The sequence below is a fragment of the Spinacia oleracea genome, chromosome 3, assembly GCF_020520425.1.
Source record: "Spinacia oleracea cultivar Varoflay chromosome 3, BTI_SOV_V1, whole genome shotgun sequence".
In the NCBI taxonomy this organism is placed as follows: domain Eukaryota; kingdom Viridiplantae; phylum Streptophyta; class Magnoliopsida; order Caryophyllales; family Amaranthaceae; genus Spinacia; species Spinacia oleracea.
This window is the reverse complement of record NC_079489.1, coordinates 35,737,512-35,757,322: the sequence shown is the minus strand read 5'-3', so window position 1 is coordinate 35,757,322 and position 19,811 is coordinate 35,737,512. Positions and strand designations below refer to the sequence as shown.

Here is a 19,811-nt window from a genome sequence, read left to right as displayed (position 1 = left end):
TTGCACCAAACTCTAATTTTGACCTTCCGTTAGTCCTCCGTTAAGTCATGTTTATAATTCACCAAATACACCTAATTATGAACCTATTGCACAATATACACCTATTATTAAATTATTTGCACCAAATACCCAAACTGCTTTGAATTTTGGCATCTTAGCCGTTATTTCTTCCTCAAGCTCAGCAAAGCTCTTGCAAATTCACAATGTAGTCAGTGAGTAAGCCAATAATAATACCCTTGCAATGAACATTTACAATCACTCTTATACTACAAGGCATTGCCCTACTTACATAAGATATAACCTTCGTGGGATTTGTCACAATAAAAATAATCATTCTTACAAATTTAGTGTTCACGTTGAACCAACTGCGTATGCTATCTGTAATTTTAGTTTTACATCAAAATCTAAAAATGCATGAAAAATGTCAGTTACTTGGCTTGCCTTAGGCCCAAGAGACATAGAGCAACAAATTGAACTGGTGTAACATGAGCTTGTGGAGAAGTTGGTTGGCACCAAGAAGTTCAATAGCAACACCAAGATCAGATGCCCCTAATAAAACGACAAAACCAGAGATCATCAGATTGGGTGCTGCTCTATACCAATTGTTTCATCATCCTTGGAACACATATACAAATGGCAAACGAGTGTGTAACACCCCGTATTTTAAGCCTCTTTTATTAATCGGTAATTACGATTATTCACGTAATTACGTCCTAATTTTTTTTTCCGAGCTATTTTAATTCTCTTATTATGTCTACCATTTTATTGTGACATAATATCATTATTGAAGCCTAATTTTATTTTCCACCTAAAGCAAGACTATCATTTTGTTTGTTTTTCCAGTCAAGCTAAAGTCAAATTCTTATTCATCATTCATTATTTCTACACGTGTACTTGGAGCTTGGAAAAATATAAGCTAATTTGTTGACTTTTCTTCTTCCCTAAAAGCATGTCAAAATTCATGGAAAAAAAAAAAAAAAACTCAAACTCATTTTCCACCTTTTTCTTTTATACATGTAAGCAAGAAGTATTCACAGCCATTATAACTTTCCAAATGTTGATATTTCTCTATTTTCTTTGACTTTCAAGTTCATAGCAAAGATGATTCTTCCTTCTCCTCTGCGTGTCAAGCATGTTAAGAGCCAGATGTCTGAAACTTTTATGTAATTTCATGACTCATCATGTCACATAAACTCTATAAATAGCCATTAAAATCCAGTCATCTTCAAGCTCAAAAATCCATCTCCATTTATGAATTTGTTGGGTAAATTAACATTGTTTCTTCTTTCCTTATTTCGTGGGTTATGGCTGCCATAGCCAAACAATTCAAGCTCCATATCTCACCAATAATAACCACAAGAACACCAATTCAAGCCCAGAAATTTGTAAACCCAAAACATATTACCATTTTTCGGACATTTTCTCTCTCCTCTGTTTCACCACCGTGGCACCACCTTCTGACCACCGGCGCCACTTCCATCCCCGACCCTGCGCCACCTCTCTCTGTCGCCGAGTCTAGCACGCCGTCGTGGCCCCCGCTGCTATGGTGCGTTGTTTTGTGAAGTTGCTGCAATTGCCCCTGCTTCTTTGGTTTCCCAAATGGTTCAAAGAACCAAATTTTACTCCGTATGTTACTGCTCCTTTCTTTAATTGAGGTTGGTAGACAAAGTAAACTTGCATTTAAGTGGGCCTTGATGGAACATCTATTATTATGGGCTGATAAAAGACAGTAAGTATTAACATACTTTTAGCTTTATAAACATTATTTTGGTAATAACTTATTTCTAATTTTTGAAGATCTTATGTTATAATATTGGACAATAAGGTATAAACGCAACTAATGAGGAATATACGGTGAATTTGAGATCTATAGGGTGATGATAAATAAGGATTAAGCAGATTGGATTTTCGAACGAGGTAATTATTATGTCTAGCATTTTATCTTATATGCCCGTATATGTTATGTAATTTTTATGTTCAGCATTTAAGCTTTATATGCCCGTATATAACATGTGTGACTATTATGTGATTATATGTTTATTATGTGTTTTATGTGATAAATGATGATATATGTTTATGATTATGATCATGACGATATGTTAAAGTATTTTATTATTTTATGATGTTAAAGACGTTGTTCGGAAATAATTATGATATTTATAAAGTTATTTTAAAGAAAGACGATGTTGCTTTTGTCGGCATGGAAAAGTGAACTGAACTAGTAAATGGGCAAGTTACAGGTAGAGGCAAGTTAAAGTTTGGGAAACAGTTCCCCCCTGAAAAGATGTAAGAAAAGTCCCGCCAAAGCCTGTACTTGCCAATGAGCTGTAAAGGAAATGATTCCTTGCCGGCACAGTTTTCAAGATAACGAGATTAAATTAGTTATTTCCGAACAATAAATGCTAATGATTGATATGTGCCAAATGATTTTCAAAATAAAACCGTTTTGACGGGCTGGAGTAATATTACTGAGTTTTCCACTCATTTTTGTATTTTCTGTGTTTTTCCTGTTTTCTATTTTTATGATGATGCACATGTTCGATTAAGGAGCTCAAGTTGCGCAAACGATAGTTATTACTGGAGTTGGTTATTTATTATGGAGATATCGAGATGGGAAGTATTTATAATGGGAATCCTGTTATTGAGATTTAATTATGAGAATACTGTTTATATTTATTTTTGGGAAAATTTGTATTATTTAAGAAATGTTATTTGAGGATTATTTTATTTGTGGGCCCATACCCACAGGTCCCAGGGTTAATTAAGCCTAATTGCGCTGGCAATGATCAGTTAAGTACGGTTTATTACCGATAATTAAGGAGCCGAAAAGTCGGGGCGTTACAGTATGGTATCAGAGCGGAGCCCAGCCGGAAGTGCTCTGCACTGCCTGGGTATGATCTTTGGGATATGAGAAAGTTTTGAGGTTTTAACGGCTATTTGGGTTACTAGATGATAAGTTATGAGAATAAGAGTTTTAAGAGAAGTGAAAAACTATTTGGGTTGTTAAAAGAGTATGTCAAAGTATGAGTTTAGACTACCCTTAAGTTTTGAGATATCAAGTTTCGAGGACGAAACTTTTTCTAAGGGGGTAAGGATGTAACACCCCGTATTTTAAGCCTCTTTTATTAATCGGTAATTACGATTATTCACGTAATTACGTCCTAATTTTTTTTTTCCGAGCTATTTTAATTCTCTTATAATATCATTATTGAAGCCTAATTTTATTTTCCACCTAAAGCAAGACTATCATTTTGTTTGTTTTTCCAGTCAAGCTAAAGTCAAATTCTTATTCATCATTCATTATTTCTACACGTGTACTTGGAGCTTGGAAAAATATAAGCTAATTTGTTGACTTTTCTTCTTCCCTAAAAGCATGTCAAAATTCATGGAAAAAAAAAAAAAAAACTCAAACTCATTTTCCACCTTTTTCTTTTATACATGTAAGCAAGAAGTATTCACAGCCATTATAACTTTCCAAATGTTGATATTTCTCTATTTTCTTTGACTTTCAAGTTCATAGCAAAGATGATTCTTCCTTCTCCTCTGCGTGTCAAGCATGTTAAGAGCCAGATGTCTGAAACTTTTATGTAATTTCATGACTCATCATGTCACATAAACTCTATAAATAGCCATTAAAATCCAGTCATCTTCAAGCTCAAAAATCCATCTCCATTTATGAATTTGTTGTGTAAATTAACATTGTTTCTTCTTTCCTTATTTCGTGGGTTATGGCTGCCATAGCCAAACAATTCAAGCTCCATATCTCACCAATAATAACCACAAGAACACCAATTCAAGCCCAGAAATTTGTAAACCCAAAACATATTACCATTTTTCGGACATTTTCTCTCTCCTCTGTTTCACCACCGTGGCACCACCTTCTGACCACCGGCGCCACTTCCATCCCCGACCCTGCGCCACCTCTCTCTGTCGCCGAGTCTAGCACGCCGTCGTGGCCCCCGCTGCTATGGTGCGTTGTTTTGTGAAGTTGCTGCAATTGCCCCTGCTTCTTTGGTTTCCCAAATGGTTCAAAGAACCAAATTTTACTCCGTATGTTACTGCTCCTTTCTTTAATTGAGGTTGGTAGACAAAGTAAACTTGCATTTAAGTGGGCCTTGATGGAACATCTATTATTATGGGCTGATAAAAGACAGTAAGTATTAACATACTTTTAGCTTTATAAACATTATTTTGGTAATAACTTATTTCTAATTTTTGAAGATCTTATGTTATAATATTGGACAATAAGGTATAAACGCAACTAATGAGGAATATACGGTGAATTTGAGATCTATAGGGTGATGATAAATAAGGATTAAGCAGATTGGATTTTCGAACGAGGTAATTATTATGTCTAGCATTTTATCTTATATGCCCGTATATGTTATGTAATTTTTATGTTCAGCATTTAAGCTTTATATGCCCGTATATAACATGTGTGACTATTATGTGATTATATGTTTATTATGTGTTTTATGTGATAAATGATGATATATGTTTATGATTATGATCATGACGATATGTTAAAGTATTTTATTATTTTATGATGTTAAAGACGTTGTTCGGAAATAATTATGATATTTATAAAGTTATTTTAAAGAAAGACGATGTTGCTTTTGTCGGCATGGAAAAGTGAACTGAACTAGTAAATGGGCAAGTTACAGGTAGAGGCAAGTTAAAGTTTGGGAAACAGTTCCCCCCTGAAAAGATGTAAGGAAAGTCCCGCCAAAGCCTGTACTTGCCAATGAGCTGTAAAGGAAATGATTCCTTGCCGGCACAGTTTTCAAGATAACGAGATTAAATTAGTTATTTCCGAACAATAAATGCTAATGATTGATATGTGCCAAATGATTTTCAAAATAAAACCGTTTTGACGGGCTGGAGTAATATTACTGAGTTTTCCACTCATTTTTGTATTTTCTGTGTTTTTCCTGTTTTCTATTTTTATGATGATGCACAGGTTCGATTAAGGAGCTCAAGTTGCGCAAACGATAGTTATTACTGGAGTTGGTTATTTATTATGGAGATATCGAGATGGGAAGTATTTATAATGGGAATCCTGTTATTGAGATTTAATTATGAGAATACTGTTTATATTTATTTTTGGGAAAATTTGTATTATTTAAGAAATGTTATTTGAGGATTATTTTATTTGTGGGCCCATACCCACAGGTCCCAGGGTTAATTAAGCCTAATTGCGCTGGCAATGATCAGTTAAGTACGGTTTATTACCGATAATTAAGGAGCCGAAAAGTCGGGGCGTTACAGTATGGTATCAGAGCGGAGCCCAGCCGGAAGTGCTCTGCACTGCCTGGGTATGATCTTTGGGATATGAGAAAGTTTTGAGGTTTTAACGGCTATTTGGGTTACTAGATGATAAGTTATGAGAATAAGAGTTTTAAGAGAAGTGAAAAACTATTTGGGTTGTTAAAAGAGTATGTCAAAGTATGAGTTTAGACTACCCTTAAGTTTTGAGATATCAAGTTTCGAGGACGAAACTTTTTCTAAGGGGGTAAGGATGTAACACCCCGTATTTTAAGCCTCTTTTATTAATCGGTAATTACGATTATTCACGTAATTACGTCCTAATTTTTTTTTTCCGAGCTATTTTAATTCTCTTATAATATCATTATTGAAGCCTAATTTTATTTTCCACCTAAAGCAAGACTATCATTTTGTTTGTTTTTCCAGTCAAGCTAAAGTCAAATTCTTATTCATCATTCATTATTTCTACACGTGTACTTGGAGCTTGGAAAAATATAAGCTAATTTGTTGACTTTTCTTCTTCCCTAAAAGCATGTCAAAATTCATGGAAAAAAAAAAAAAAAAACTCAAACTCATTTTCCACCTTTTTCTTTTATACATGTAAGCAAGAAGTATTCACAGCCATTATAACTTTCCAAATGTTGATATTTCTCTATTTTCTTTGACTTTCAAGTTCATAGCAAAGATGATTCTTCCTTCTCCTCTGCGTGTCAAGCATGTTAAGAGCCAGATGTCTGAAACTTTTATGTAATTTCATGACTCATCATGTCACATAAACTCTATAAATAGCCATTAAAATCCAGTCATCTTCAAGCTCAAAAATCCATCTCCATTTATGAATTTGTTGTGTAAATTAACATTGTTTCTTCTTTCCTTATTTCGTGGGTTATGGCTGCCATAGCCAAACAATTCAAGCTCCATATCTCACCAATAATAACCACAAGAACACCAATTCAAGCCCAGAAATTTGTAAACCCAAAACATATTACCATTTTTCGGACATTTTCTCTCTCCTCTGTTTCACCACCGTGGCACCACCTTCTGACCACCGGCGCCACTTCCATCCCCGACCCTGCGCCACCTCTCTCTGTCGCCGAGTCTAGCACGCCGTCGTGGCCCCCGCTGCTATGGTGCGTTGTTTTGTGAAGTTGCTGCAATTGCCCCTGCTTCTTTGGTTTCCCAAATGGTTCAAAGAACCAAATTTTACTCCGTATGTTACTGCTCCTTTCTTTAATTGAGGTTGGTAGACAAAGTAAACTTGCATTTAAGTGGGCCTTGATGGAACATCTATTATTATGGGCTGATAAAAGACAGTAAGTATTAACATACTTTTAGCTTTATAAACATTATTTTGGTAATAACTTATTTCTAATTTTTGAAGATCTTATGTTATAATATTGGACAATAAGGTATAAACGCAACTAATGAGGAATATACGGTGAATTTGAGATCTATAGGGTGATGATAAATAAGGATTAAGCAGATTGGATTTTCGAACGAGGTAATTATTATGTCTAGCATTTTATCTTATATGCCCGTATATGTTATGTAATTTTTATGTTCAGCATTTAAGCTTTATATGCCCGTATATAACATGTGTGACTATTATGTGATTATATGTTTATTATGTGTTTTATGTGATAAATGATGATATATGTTTATGATTATGATCATGACGATATGTTAAAGTATTTTATTATTTTATGATGTTAAAGACGTTGTTCGGAAATAATTATGATATTTATAAAGTTATTTTAAAGAAAGACGATGTTGCTTTTGTCGGCATGGAAAAGTGAACTGAACTAGTAAATGGGCAAGTTACAGGTAGAGGCAAGTTAAAGTTTGGGAAACAGTTCCCCCCTGAAAAGATGTAAGAAAAGTCCCGCCAAAGCCTGTACTTGCCAATGAGCTGTAAAGGAAATGATTCCTTGCCGGCACAGTTTTCAAGATAACGAGATTAAATTAGTTATTTCCGAACAATAAATGCTAATGATTGATATGTGCCAAATGATTTTCAAAATAAAACCGTTTTGACGGGCTGGAGTAATATTACTGAGTTTTCCACTCATTTTTGTATTTTCTGTGTTTTTCCTGTTTTCTATTTTTATGATGATGCACAGGTTCGATTAAGGAGCTCAAGTTGCGCAAACGATAGTTATTACTGGAGTTGGTTATTTATTATGGAGATATCGAGATGGGAAGTATTTATAATGGGAATCCTGTTATTGAGATTTAATTATGAGAATACTGTTTATATTTATTTTTGGGAAAATTTGTATTATTTAAGAAATGTTATTTGAGGATTATTTTATTTGTGGGCCCATACCCACAGGTCCCAGGGTTAATTAAGCCTAATTGCGCTGGCAATGATCAGTTAAGTACGGTTTATTACCGATAATTAAGGAGCCGAAAAGTCGGGGCGTTACAGAGTGACTATAAAAGAGAATAGGCAAGCAGCTTTTGAGACATGATTTTGTGATCCTATCATTGAAATCAAGCTACCAAGTATTTTCAATTCACAAAAAATCATCAAAATTCCGAACTTAACATAAATTAATCAAGAGAAGAAATACTGACTCTTTGATGCTTCCCCGAGGAGTGCCTTTCCTATTGATATCAAAACCAAACAAATTGCGACGAATTACGTAACGAGAAGCGACGAGAAATCAATTTTAGGGAGAACATAAATCCAGCGAAGCTGAGCGCGACATTGATGAGGATGGATCGCTTGAGTTGGCCGTCGATTTGGAAATGGATCAACAAAAGGTAAGCGTATGGGAGCAACAATAAGCAGGAGATCATCTTCTTTGTTTCTCCGGTAAATACTCGCCCCTCCTCCTCCTCCTCCTCTTCTTCTTCTTCTTCTTCTTCTTCTTCTTCTTCTTCGTTTCTCTTCTCTCGCCACCGTCTTCTTCTTCCTTCGCTGCCGCCGCACTTAATCCTTTCCTCTCAATGAATTTCTCCGGTAAAATGGATTCGTCGGACTTCCTCTCCTCTCGCCTCCAACCTTCAACCTTCGTTGGCGACAATGTTGGATTCGCTGGACTTCCCACCACCTGCACCACCAAATCACCGGAAGAAGAGACTTGTATTTGTGGGTAATTTGAGGTGAATGAATGGTTGTTGATGAATTGAGAATGAGATCGAAGATGGGTTAGAAACAACAGAGGAGATGAGAGGAGAGAGAAGAAATGAGATTTAAAAAAAAAAGTTAAACTGTAGAATATTGGGTGAATAAGGGTATAAACGTAAAATAACACTAATGGAGCACTAATGGCCGTTAAATTCAAGGGTATTTGGTGGAAAATAAGTTTAAATAGGGATATATTAGGTGATTTGAAACACGCAGGTGTATTTAATGCATTTTGTTAAACATAACTGCATAAGTGATATTTCATGAAAAAAATCATAACGTATTTATGAAAATAGAGAGAAAGGGAGAGAGGGGAAGAGAGAAACATGCGGTTATGATCTTATTCCAATCGCCATAATATGTACACATACATATATTATGTAAGATAAGGATGTTAGGGGTATAATGAGCTTCCACACTACTCCCTCTGTATTTATTTAAGAGATACACTTGCCTTTTCCGGCCGTATTTATTTAAGAGATACACTTGTCATTTTTAGCAACTTATCAACCCCACCATCTAATTAAATAATCTATCTACACCACACTCCCACCCCCATCCCCTAAAATCACATGTCCCCACTTATTTTACTTATTAAAATATCTACACAACCCCACATGTTTTATTACTTTATTTCATTCAATTATTTTTCTTAATACCCGTGCCCGGCCAAGTGTATCTCTTAAATAAATACGGAAGGAGTACAATATATTTATAACAGTTTAGTTTTTCTAATTTTTAAAGAAAACAATAAAAAGGTGTTTTACGAATATATTGGGGGTTCTTGTATTAGAAAAACACACTTTGTAAACAACAAAGCTCGCAACTTGCAAAACAAGGGTTTTCAGGTAAACCCCTTTTCTCAGGTTCATATTTTATCTCTCCAACCCAGCCGCCGATCCACCGGATCTTATTCCGTTCATTTTGTGTTCTTGATTAAAAACGGGAGCCTTTTAATCTCTCTTTCAATTCACAAACCCAGTTTTTTTTTTAAAAATTGAAAAAAAATCAGATTTTTATTCCCAGCTATTTTTAATTCTAACCCTTTTTAATTTAATTGGTGCAGGATTTTTGTTAATTGAAGAAATCATGGCTACCGAGGATAACATCGCTGAATTGAAAGAAGAAATTCCTGATGTGGGTATTTCTTTTTATTTTATTTTTCAGTAATTTGCAGCATTTTTATTCCAATTTAATTTAATTATTTAGCCTTTTGTGGGTGAAAAAGAATCTGTTTTTTAGGTAATTTAATTTATATGAATTTATTTAGGGTTTGCCAGATTAATTTACATGGTGTTACGGAAAGATTTTATCTTTTTTTTTCATTAACATTTGTACAAAACCCCTAATCCCCGAAAGACAAGAATTTATCTCAAAGTGGTCGTCCACATCAAATTTTGATGGATATATGATGTTGATATGAAGTGTTCAGTGGGTACAAGTTGTAAAAGTTCTCTATGTTTGGTTGTTAGAAAATTTATCAAGTATTTTGTTATCAGAAAACAAATTATATTTTTGTATACAGGGGTAATTAATTAGTAATGGAATAGGAAATGCCTAAGGACTTTACAGAAAACATGCTCGAGTAGCAATGTAAATGCAATAAAACTAAAATGGTGTCGCCTCATATGGTTAGCTGTCGAATTTTGAGAATTTAGAATCCCTTGCTCGAGGATAAATAAGGGGTAAGGAAAATAGTGGGTTGGAATTATGGGAATCTTGGAAGAAGCCGAGGGAGACTGAAAGACGATGTGGATGGAAGGAGTTAAGAATTATAGAAGGGAGTGGAGGTAGAGGATCATGGTTGACGATCACATGAGAAAAAAAATATTTGTTCGTGTAGCTGAGCTCATTATTGGCAATAAGGCTGTGATATTGTTGTTGTTGTTGTTGTTGTAGCATGACGAGCTTGTAGAGAAGATGCCAATGTTGGTGACATGTAGGAGCTTGGGTTAGTTAGAGATATGCAAATTGTGAACTAGTGCGAAAATAACTTATGTAGCGAAGACCTCTAAGCACCTTATGACTTTTTGGTTTTGTATAGTTTGTAGAGGACTTGATTATCACAATGAAGCTTTTAAGTGATCTACCATCAGTACCATGGAGGTTTGGCTTTTTAATTTAGAAACTTAAAAGAGAGTCATGAGCTTAGTATTGAATCCCTGCCTTTGAAATGCATCCCCAAAAAGTGCCTTTTGTTTTCGAAGAAATATCAATATTCAAACTTAGATTTTTAAGTTACTTTGTAAACTTATTTGGTAGGAATAGCCTTCTTGCTAGGTGGGAGATCAGTCATTTACTCACTTCCCAAGTTCTCATGTTTGATTGGCTTTGAAGCCTCATTCCCTGTACTTACATCGGTCTCTGATTCGGATAATTTGAGGCCTCTTTTTTAAGTTGGTGGTTTAGCCAAGGAACAAAGATATGAGGTATGATCTTAATGTGTAACAGGTAGGTGGTCTAAAGAGATTGGACCAATAACTGCTCACCAATATAATGGATTATTGGCAACAAAGTTAGCTCATATGTAAGTAATGTAACCTTGAAGATAGGCTGTCATACTTAACATTTTCCAGGCATGCAGAAGAAGCTTGAAAGAGGAAGTTATGACAAGAGGAGGGAGGAAGGTGATGAAATAAGAGAAGGGGTGAGGCTAGGAGATGGGGAAAGAGATATCGAAATAGTGTAAGAATGATCATGAATGTAACATAGAAGGGTATTTTGGGTAAACGTTCGGAAAAACATGGTTTCTGGTATGAACAATTTACTCGTGTTTCTGATTCATGAACAATTGAACACTGCATCCCATTTTTTTCCATTTGGGTATGGGAGGAATACTACAGCTGGTTCTGCTGTCAACCCTGTCTGTTTCTCATTAATACAGCCACGAAACCAGACAACCAAAGGTCCTTAAATGTTTATTAGTCGTATGGAATATTTGCTTTTGGGGTGGTAAACATACAACACCCTTAGTTTTAAAAAGCGCGAAGCGCACCGAAGCGCACAAGGGCCCTGTGGCTTAAGCGCAAAGCGAAAGCGCACGCTTTTCATAGGCGAAGCGCACCTTAAGTGCTAAAAACCTATAAAATCATTTCTAGAACATATTTTGTACTTAAAACAACATGATACTTACATTATAAATGCATAAATTAACAAAGGGAAGCATAATTCATTACTAGACACCAAATTGGAATACCTCCAAGAGGGTAAAGTATTAACCAAAGACTTAGAGTAAGTCACAGGCTAACAAAAATCACAACCAGCATAAAACAAATAAGTAGAAAGACAGGAAAAAAAGTGTAAAAAATAAAATAAAAAAGAATTAAAAAACAGAATTAAAAAAACACAATAAACAAATAGAATAAAAAAGAGAGTAAAAGACTAGGAGAAAAAACTAAATAAAAAAACTAAATGTCAAGAAAGCAGAATAAAACTTATCCTAAAAAATACAGTACAATTTAAAATATTGAATAAAAAAAACTAAATAAAAAACTAAATGTCAAGAAAGCATAATAAAACTTATCCTAAAAAGGCAGAATTAAAAAAAGTGAATAAAAAAGGATAAATAAAAAAGCCAGAAACTCACAATCCCTTAAACGCATAACTCCTCAGTCTAAAACAGAATAAAACTTATCTTAAACTAAAACAGTACTTAAACGCATAGCCCCAAAAATAAAATAAATAAACGAATCTGGAGAGGCGAAAAAACAGAGTGAAGAAGAGGAAGATCAGATATGAGAAAAATCGAAAAAAAGAAAGATAGAGAAGATCAGAGAATGTGAGGAACCGAAAAAGAAGATAGAGAAGAAGAATGAAAAATGGGAAAAGAGGGGGGAAAAGAAGAAGAGAAATCAAAATAGCAATTAATCGTACCTGGAAATTCTGAAATTTCCGGCGAGGAAGGTGGCTTGATGTCTGGAGAAATCCACCAGCAAGGTGGCTGGACAGCTAGGGTTTCTCCCCAAAATCAAAGGTAGGGCTTTCTCTCTCCTAAACCCAGTTGCAAAACCCACTAAAAATAGGTCACGTGATACTCACGTGGTAATTTATTTATTTCAAAACAGGTGGTTTTCTTCTTCTGCGCCCAGAACACAAGAAGCGTGCGCTTCTAAAGAAGCGCGCTTCCACAAAAAGGCGCACAAAGCGCGCGCTCCCTGTACCTCGCTACGCTTTTCCTTCGCGGTGCGATTCCAGCTGCGCCCCCAGTCTCCCCACGCTTTTAAGCGCGCTTTTTAAAACTAAGACAACACCATAAGGCAATAAGGAGTTTCGTATTTGAGGGATCAGAATCTGTTGATGTAGGTAGCAGCCGAATGCATTTTAACTAACCTTAACAAATGTAAAATCGATTAGAAAAACAAAGTTCTGACAATTTCTATGAGATGCCTATTTTTCTCTACAACAACAACAACAAAGCTTTAGTCCAAAAATAGTCAACGTGGAATCTTGAATTGAGGATGTCAACAAAGCGTATTTTTTTCTCAGTAGTTCTATTTTTGTTGAGGAATTAATGCAAGGAATCTGGTTAATAATTCCCTTGGATGCATAAAATGCGAGGCATGACGATACTGAATCCAAAACCATCCAACGCTACTTGCTTATGAATTTGTGCTCCAATGAGACTGGCTGAGGGTTTAAAAATAGGGAAAGCATTGCTCTTATGGGAAATAGTCAATGTGACTCTTGAATTGTCGTCTACTATGAAGGGAGATAACTTACGGAAGCAAAATCTTAATTGCTTGGAGCGCAAGGCTGTAGAAAATATATCTTTGTTTTCAGTCTGAATTTGCATCAACAGAATGATTTTGGTCTGACCAACTTCTTCATATACATATTCTGAGTTTGCAACATAAATAAAACTAAAACTAAGATGGCACCAACAAAATATAACCTAAAAATATTTTCATCGTAGTCTTTTAACCACAGAAATTGGTGGTTAAACTGCATTAAGGTGAGATTTTAATGAAATACCATTAATGCTTAACCTAGGCTATCTAGACTATTAACTTTGACGAAAGTTGCTATCTATTTTGTTTAGGTTATACTAACACCTTGCCTGTTTTTACCCAAATGATGGACCCTTCAGAAGAACAAGTTTATTCTTTTGGGTTGTTATGTAGTAGGGTCATTAACTTTGACAAAATTTGCTATCTGTCTTGTTTAGGTTAAAGACTAACCTTGCCTGTTATTACCCAAATGATGGACTCTTCACAAGAACAAGTTCTCTCTTTTGGGTTGTTATGTAGGGTCGAAACTTTAATTTCTCTGCCTTCTCTGTTGCCAGGATGGAAATTTAACACATCTTTTTCTTTATTTCTAGATAGTACCATTTGACCCCACTAAGAAGAAAAAGAAGAAGAAGGTTGTCATTCAAGATCCTGCTGATGAATCTGTGGATAAATTGGCTGAGAAAACAGAGAATTTATCAGGTATGTGTTTCTATGCTTTTCTCGTTTAAGATGTTGCAGTATTTGCCTTTTCTTTTTCTATTTGGGATGCATTGGCTAAAGTTTGGATTTTATAAGGCACTGAATTTAGCCTCATCATTCTCCAGTTAGCTACTGTAACATGGAATGACAAGCATTTGAGTTTTTTCGATTCCCTACCCATAAATAGACTTCACTCTTATTTATTTTGGGATGTCACATTGTCCCAAAGATAAACTTCCTTTTTCTCTCTCCATGCCATCAATCTTTTTCTCTCTTTCCCAGTACTTCCTATATTCTTTACTCTGTTTTTAATATAAATTTAATCTCCATGCCCAAGTCAAATGTGAATTTCATTATAGGGAATGAAGTCCCCAACTTTATAATTATATATTCGTCTGTTACAGGAGAACTGAAGATAGGGTTTTTGCTGGGGGTTTTGCCCTGTAATTATGGTAGAACAAAACATTCAGAAATCCTCACAATCTTCAAATGTCTCCAATTTTCTTCAATTTTCTGAGTAAATTTCATCAAAATTTCAGTAATAATGGAAGCATTGAAGAGTGCAAAGGCTAATTTGAGTGTGTATCTTCACCCCTCACAAACTAAAGACGTTATTCAATCGGTTAATCGGGAGCTTAGCTCTCTACTTTTCAAGTAATCCCTCTTTTTCTCTGTGTTTTTTTTTATAATTGCTAATTTGTGTATTCATTATCGGTTTAGTTTCTTAGTTTAGGTGATTTTCAATGGAATTGAGCATACTTTCATTGAATTTAAGACACTTTTCAATTTCTTGCTTTTATGGGTTTGAACATTGCTAATCTAAACTAGTAGAGTACCTGTTGAACAATGCTCAAGTATTATAATTTGCGTAATTGATGTGAGATTCAAATAATTCTTAGGGTTTAGGGTTTTGATTTTGTCGGTTGTGAGATGGGAATTTTTTGGTGTTTGCTAATTTTTGATAAATTTTCGAATTGATTTGATGCCATCTGTATGTGATTGTGATTACCAACTATAACAAGTTGACGTTTCTGAGGTCTGATTTTATTAATATAGTAGGGAAGTTTGTAGTTGCTCAGGTTTTGTTATTTGATTAATGTTGGTAAAATTGGTTGGGTTTCCCTGCTAAAAATATGCTCTTACTTCACTAATTTTCTTAAATTAGGTTATTCTCGCTTGTCCGGTTGCATGTTGTATAGAATCATCTGTTGTTTGCTGGTTGTACTTGTTAGTGTGATTCTGGGATTGTGTTTTGGATGGAAACTGCCCTCGGTAATGAACGGGATGGGCAAGATGTAGTGTGGAATTGAAGATGATTATATGTAATTATGTATGATAACTTCTAATAATATAGTAAAACTTACTTAAAATAGGATCAATTATTTGGCCCCTAGTTTGAGAAATCTTGAGCTCTATGTGGAGTACAACTGTACAAGCCATAGTTAAATAAAATGCCGTTTTTCTATTATCCTAAAACCCAAACAAGATATCTGAAATGTATAACCAAAATGGTATAACCTGGAGAAAGTTTAAGTTTCCATGCTACACTGGGTGTAATAAGTAATGAAAAGAATGAGAGTTGTTGTAGTATGAAGATGCCCCTAGGTCAGCGTCACGTAGTTTATCCCTGTGGATGTCTCAGTCAAGATCTAGATGACCGTTCTACTCTCACATGAGGAATGTTTTAGTTTCTTCAAGCTAGTGGGTACCTTAGAAGCTCAAATTGGCTATGACTTGCAGCTAATAAGATTGTTGTCCACCTCAAAGATCCAACCATATAGTGCCAGCGGAATGCACCCGTCATATATTGAGATCATCCTACCTTGGTGGGCTGTCAAGTGTTGCTTAGCCAGTCTACACCTTGGACTTCTTTAAGAATTCAGTGAAGGAGATACTGTCAGCAAAATTCATTTCTTCCGAAAGTAGGAAGGTCACTAAATGAGCCGAGCTTGATTGGATAGGGTAGAACTCAACAAAGCCAACGTTCATGTGCCAAGGTCCGCTAGCTGAAATCTGATTGACTAGCCAATCATAGTTTTAGCATCTAGGATTTCGGAGAGCCTCAATTCCTAGATTGCCTAGTATGAATATTTTAATTATGATACCATCGTAGATCAGAGTCCAAATGTCAAATCATTATTTCAAACATTCCCTATTCTTTCTCGTTCTGGAGTCCTCTGAACACTCATTGACTTGAGTGGCAGTGTGGCACAGGGAGAAGCTCAGGTGTGGGAATACTGGCTGCCCGCCGGTCTGCTTACTGTTTGTTAACGTCTGAGGTTAAAACAAGATCATATGTGGCATGTCCTCTGTAGACCTTCCTAATTAACTTCCATGAACTCCTGTGCCGTATCAATGGTCTTTCCATGTTTTGAGCTAGTATCTCTAATTACCCAAAGTTCGCTGCATTAAGAAGACTGTTTAACAACTGAATGAATATTAATAGAGGACACAACATGTTGAAGGTCCTATTGGTCTGGTTTGCCTGAGAAGTCAGCAATGTGACTAACAAAAGTTATAAAAAAGAGAAATGGAGAGAGCTGTAGCATTCAAGAGCATTCTGATGATTAATCAAGCTAAAAGTATTAAGATCCTGAACCTTGTTATGTTGAGTTAATTGATTTGGCTTGATGCTTATTTTGTTTGAAGAAATGTTGGAAACTTCTGCAGAATCATTTCACCTCTTTTTTTCATTGGGATGTGAGAGAAGTTGTTGCTTGTAATTTTTTATGGAAACATTCTGTTCAATTTGTTTAATTGGTATACAGAGGGAGCTATTCGACTATTTCTTCTCCTTTTTTATATATTTAAATATCAATTTTTTTGTTGCTCATTTCTTGGTAAAGTGAAACCCATTTGGCCAACGGTTACGCAGAATAGCTAGATTTTCATATGAATTATCCGGGTATATCTTGCACATTATCTGTTTTGTTCAAAGAAGGGATTAATCTACTTTTTGGGAAGGTCTTGCAAAAGGGATTCAACAAAATTATCTCTGGCCTCCTAATTTTTTTATATTATGAATTGCTATTAATTGGGATGTTATGGTGGTTGGGGATGTATAGTAGCTTAGAGAAGTCTCTTTAGAATAACCACTTGCTGGCTGTTTTTTTTTCCATGCCAATGTTTTATTTGATGAAAAAAACTGTATGTGTTCACTTTCTCTAAGCTAAATCTGTAGCAGGTTTAGTTCTACCATATTTTGTCACGGATATCATTAATGCCTCAACCCCTAGCTTAGAGAAGTCTCTGTTAGAACAACCCCTTGCTTGCTTTTTTTTCCTTTTCCTTTTTCTGTTTCATTCGGTGAAAAGAACTATATGTGTTAGTTCAATTTTTCTGCAAGATTAAGTAGCTAAATCTGTAGCAGATTCAGTATTTTATCAGATTTTATCAAGGACATCATTAATGCCTCACCCCCCCCCCCCCCCCCCCCCCCCTGCTGTTTTCTGATGTACTAATGCCTCCTCTATCGTTAATTTCATAATTTATGTGACTCAGATTTGACACGTGATTAACAAACCTAGGTTGAACAACGCTTACCAGGGAGTGTTTATATGGGATAATTGATAGAAGTTCAGCTAATTGATGCATTTTGTATCTTTTTGGTTGGGTTGTGTATTAAATAATAATTAGTACTTATTGTCCTGATTGATTGGAATTGTGTTGGTTCTTCATTATGATCGTGATTTCAAATTCTGAATGTGCTTTTTTTTGTCAACAGGTTTAACGAAATTTTTGATGGTGTATTGTTAGCACACGAGGTTATGGATATACCAAGTAGACACGGGGAGATTCTAAATGGTCTCTTTCCTTATGTTGGTGTTAGACTGACAGCGAGACTTTTACTTTTTGCTCCAAAGCCGGATACATATTTAGGTATGCTGATAGCTTCCAACTTTAACTATCCAAGTAATTGTTGTGCTAGTTTAGATGGTTGTGGTGTCTTCTAGCCTTTGCAGCAAATATTGCTCATTGTTTAATTCATCTTATTTCAAATCCTATTTACAATTTATAGGTTTGTTTCCCTCTGTTAGTTTTGTTCTTTGGACATTATGATTGATGAATTCTTAGTTTGAAGCTTTTCCCTTTATTTTTCCCGTCAATTGACTTAATGTTCTTTGTTTGTTTTTGTTTCTTCTAGAAGGTAAAGTTGTGAAGGTTGCCCAAGAGTCTATACATGTTGTTGTTCTTGGATTTTCAGCTGCCATTATAACACATGAAGACATTCGTGATGAGTTTAAATTTAAGATTGTATGTACCAATTGATTGATGGATCTTCTTTGCGTGATTCTTTTTTATTTTACTTTTTTACCTAACTTACAAAAAATTTCTTTCTACTTATTATTTAGTGTATTTTGTTGTAGAAAAGCGGGGAAGAAATATTCCGGAGCTCATCACATAAGAGGCATATAATTAAAGTTGGAACCATGGTACGCTTCTTAGTCAAGAGGTGAGACACATTATTCTTTCGGCCACTCAAAAGATCAACTAGTACTAAAGTGATAACTTGTTTTCAAATCTATACTCGAACATTGTTGTATTGGGAGTCAGATTTTGTGTACATCTAATTAAAGTGGATGAAGGGAGGCCGCTATGTGATGGAAGTTAGTATATTACTGCTACTAAGCAACTGCCTGTATTATACAGAAAAAACGAATGAATGTAGCCGTCTATACTATCTCAAAGTTAAGCAGAATGATATAGTCCATAAACTTCTATCGTTACCTTAATTGTTTCTGAGCTGACCTTTACTGACCTAAAAAGTTAGACTGATACTTATTAAAACGAGTTTGTCCCATGGATGCAAGAAGATGAATTTGGATGCGGGTAATGGTACTACAAAGATTTGGGATCATGACAAATTGCAACCTAAAGATATTGACACATCACACATGCATATTAAGTATATGCAAAACTTAATTTCTTAATCTTGCAGAACAATTTTTAATCCATTACATTGGTGTTCACTGTTAATTCACTTGTGTCCGCTCTTCAATTTATGTAAGATCCCTCTGAAATTTTTAAGGATGTTCAAATTATTGTGCATAACCCGGAATGAGCGATAAAATGCGTATATGTTGGTTGTAAAGGTTGTTCGTTAAACATTTTTTAGTGGATTACGTGTGGTCCGCTATTTTTCTTTGGTGGCTTAGTATTATAGATGGCTAGTGAAGTAGTGAATATCTCAATTCGGTGAATTCTAATGTTAACGTTATTTCTCCTTTTTTGTAGCTTTGATGAAGAAATACTGCACATATCCGGGTCCTTGATTCCACCGAGTACTGGAAGCATTCACTGGCACGCATCTTTAACCAACAGGTATTTAGGCTCAAACTTACTATGAACCCTTGTGTTTTGGTGCATATATTTAATTGTTAGCTGTCTTTTAGTTCCAGGAAGCGGAGAGAAAATGAAGGAATAAAGGAGTTGAGTACTGGAACAATTGATGGAGTTGCAATTTCTAATGATTATCATGTGTTAAAGAAATCAAAGAAACAAAGAGTTCATTAAGGATGCATTAGGGTTTGAAGATTCCAACAAGTTCATGATTGTAACACAGTGATGTATTCCAAATACGCAGGAAACGAGTTCAAGGGTAAAGATGAATCTGACTATATAGTGTTTAGGGCGTCTGACGTTATGGCTGTTCTCTCCTCTTAATCTCCGTTCCTGAAACTATGTAAAAGGAATGTGTTTTAGGTCATTATGATTTTTGTAGCACCATGAGTCTTGGAAGTGTTTGTTCATATAGCTTGCAATTTTGATTGTTGAGATATGTATTCTCGGGCCCAAAAATTGGGTCATTTGAAACACGGAAGACGGGTTCTGAATTTGAGGGCTGGGCTCAAAGTCATGATGAGTAGCCAGTAGTCATGCATTTGTTTAGTATATGGTTGACAGGGAGAAGGAAAATTTGTTCTGAAAATATAGTGTGGAACATGCTTCATTAAATTGGCTCTTTGGAAAATCAGATGATAAAG

The 19,811-nt window shown here is 35.2% G+C and overlaps 1 protein-coding gene and 2 long non-coding RNA genes across 5 annotated transcripts; all 3 read left to right on the top strand.

Moving 5' to 3' along the window:
• Positions 1–681: 681 nt before the first annotated feature.
• On the top strand, positions 682–5,238 carry LOC130470291 (uncharacterized). The gene is made up of 2 exons (XR_008930324.1): positions 682–2,459; positions 4,342–5,238. It is a non-coding gene; the product is annotated as an uncharacterized lncRNA (long non-coding RNA).
• Positions 5,239–6,123: 885 nt separating this feature from the next.
• LOC130468941 (uncharacterized) lies at positions 6,124–7,663 on the top strand. Its single transcript, XR_008929319.1, has 2 exons — positions 6,124–6,578; positions 6,675–7,663. It is a non-coding gene; the product is annotated as an uncharacterized lncRNA (long non-coding RNA).
• A 1,459-nt stretch (positions 7,664–9,122) lies between these two features.
• Positions 9,123–19,602, top strand: LOC110797863 (uncharacterized). 3 transcript variants are annotated; one of them, XM_056840143.1, is made up of 10 exons: positions 9,123–9,246; positions 9,465–9,535; positions 13,719–13,827; positions 14,232–14,279; positions 14,367–14,481; positions 17,552–17,706; positions 17,972–18,081; positions 18,195–18,280; positions 19,063–19,149; positions 19,221–19,602. In XM_056840143.1, exons 2-10 carry the CDS (start codon positions 9,488–9,490, stop codon positions 19,339–19,341), a joined length of 879 nt encoding a protein of 292 aa, XP_056696121.1. In that variant the 5' UTR covers positions 9,123–9,246; positions 9,465–9,487; the 3' UTR covers positions 19,342–19,602. The 3 variants fall into 3 exon arrangements, with proteins under 3 accessions (XP_056696121.1, XP_056696123.1, XP_056696122.1); XM_056840144.1 differs by having other exon boundaries at positions 9,212–9,264; XM_056840145.1 differs by lacking the exon at positions 14,232–14,279.
• The last annotated feature ends 209 nt before the right edge of the window (positions 19,603–19,811 follow it).

Excerpts from the sequence above, each read along its gene's own strand:
- LOC110797863 (XM_056840143.1), top strand. The coding sequence starts at position 9,488 with ATGGCTACCGAGGATAACATCGCTGAATTGAAAGAAGAAATTCCTGAT. Across the intron at positions 17,707-17,971 it reads AAAGCCGGATACATATTTAG|AAGGTAAAGTTGTGAAGGTT; the intron begins GTATGCTGATAG and ends TGTTTCTTCTAG. Across the intron at positions 18,281-19,062 it reads GTACGCTTCTTAGTCAAGAG|CTTTGATGAAGAAATACTGC; the intron begins GTGAGACACATT and ends CCTTTTTTGTAG.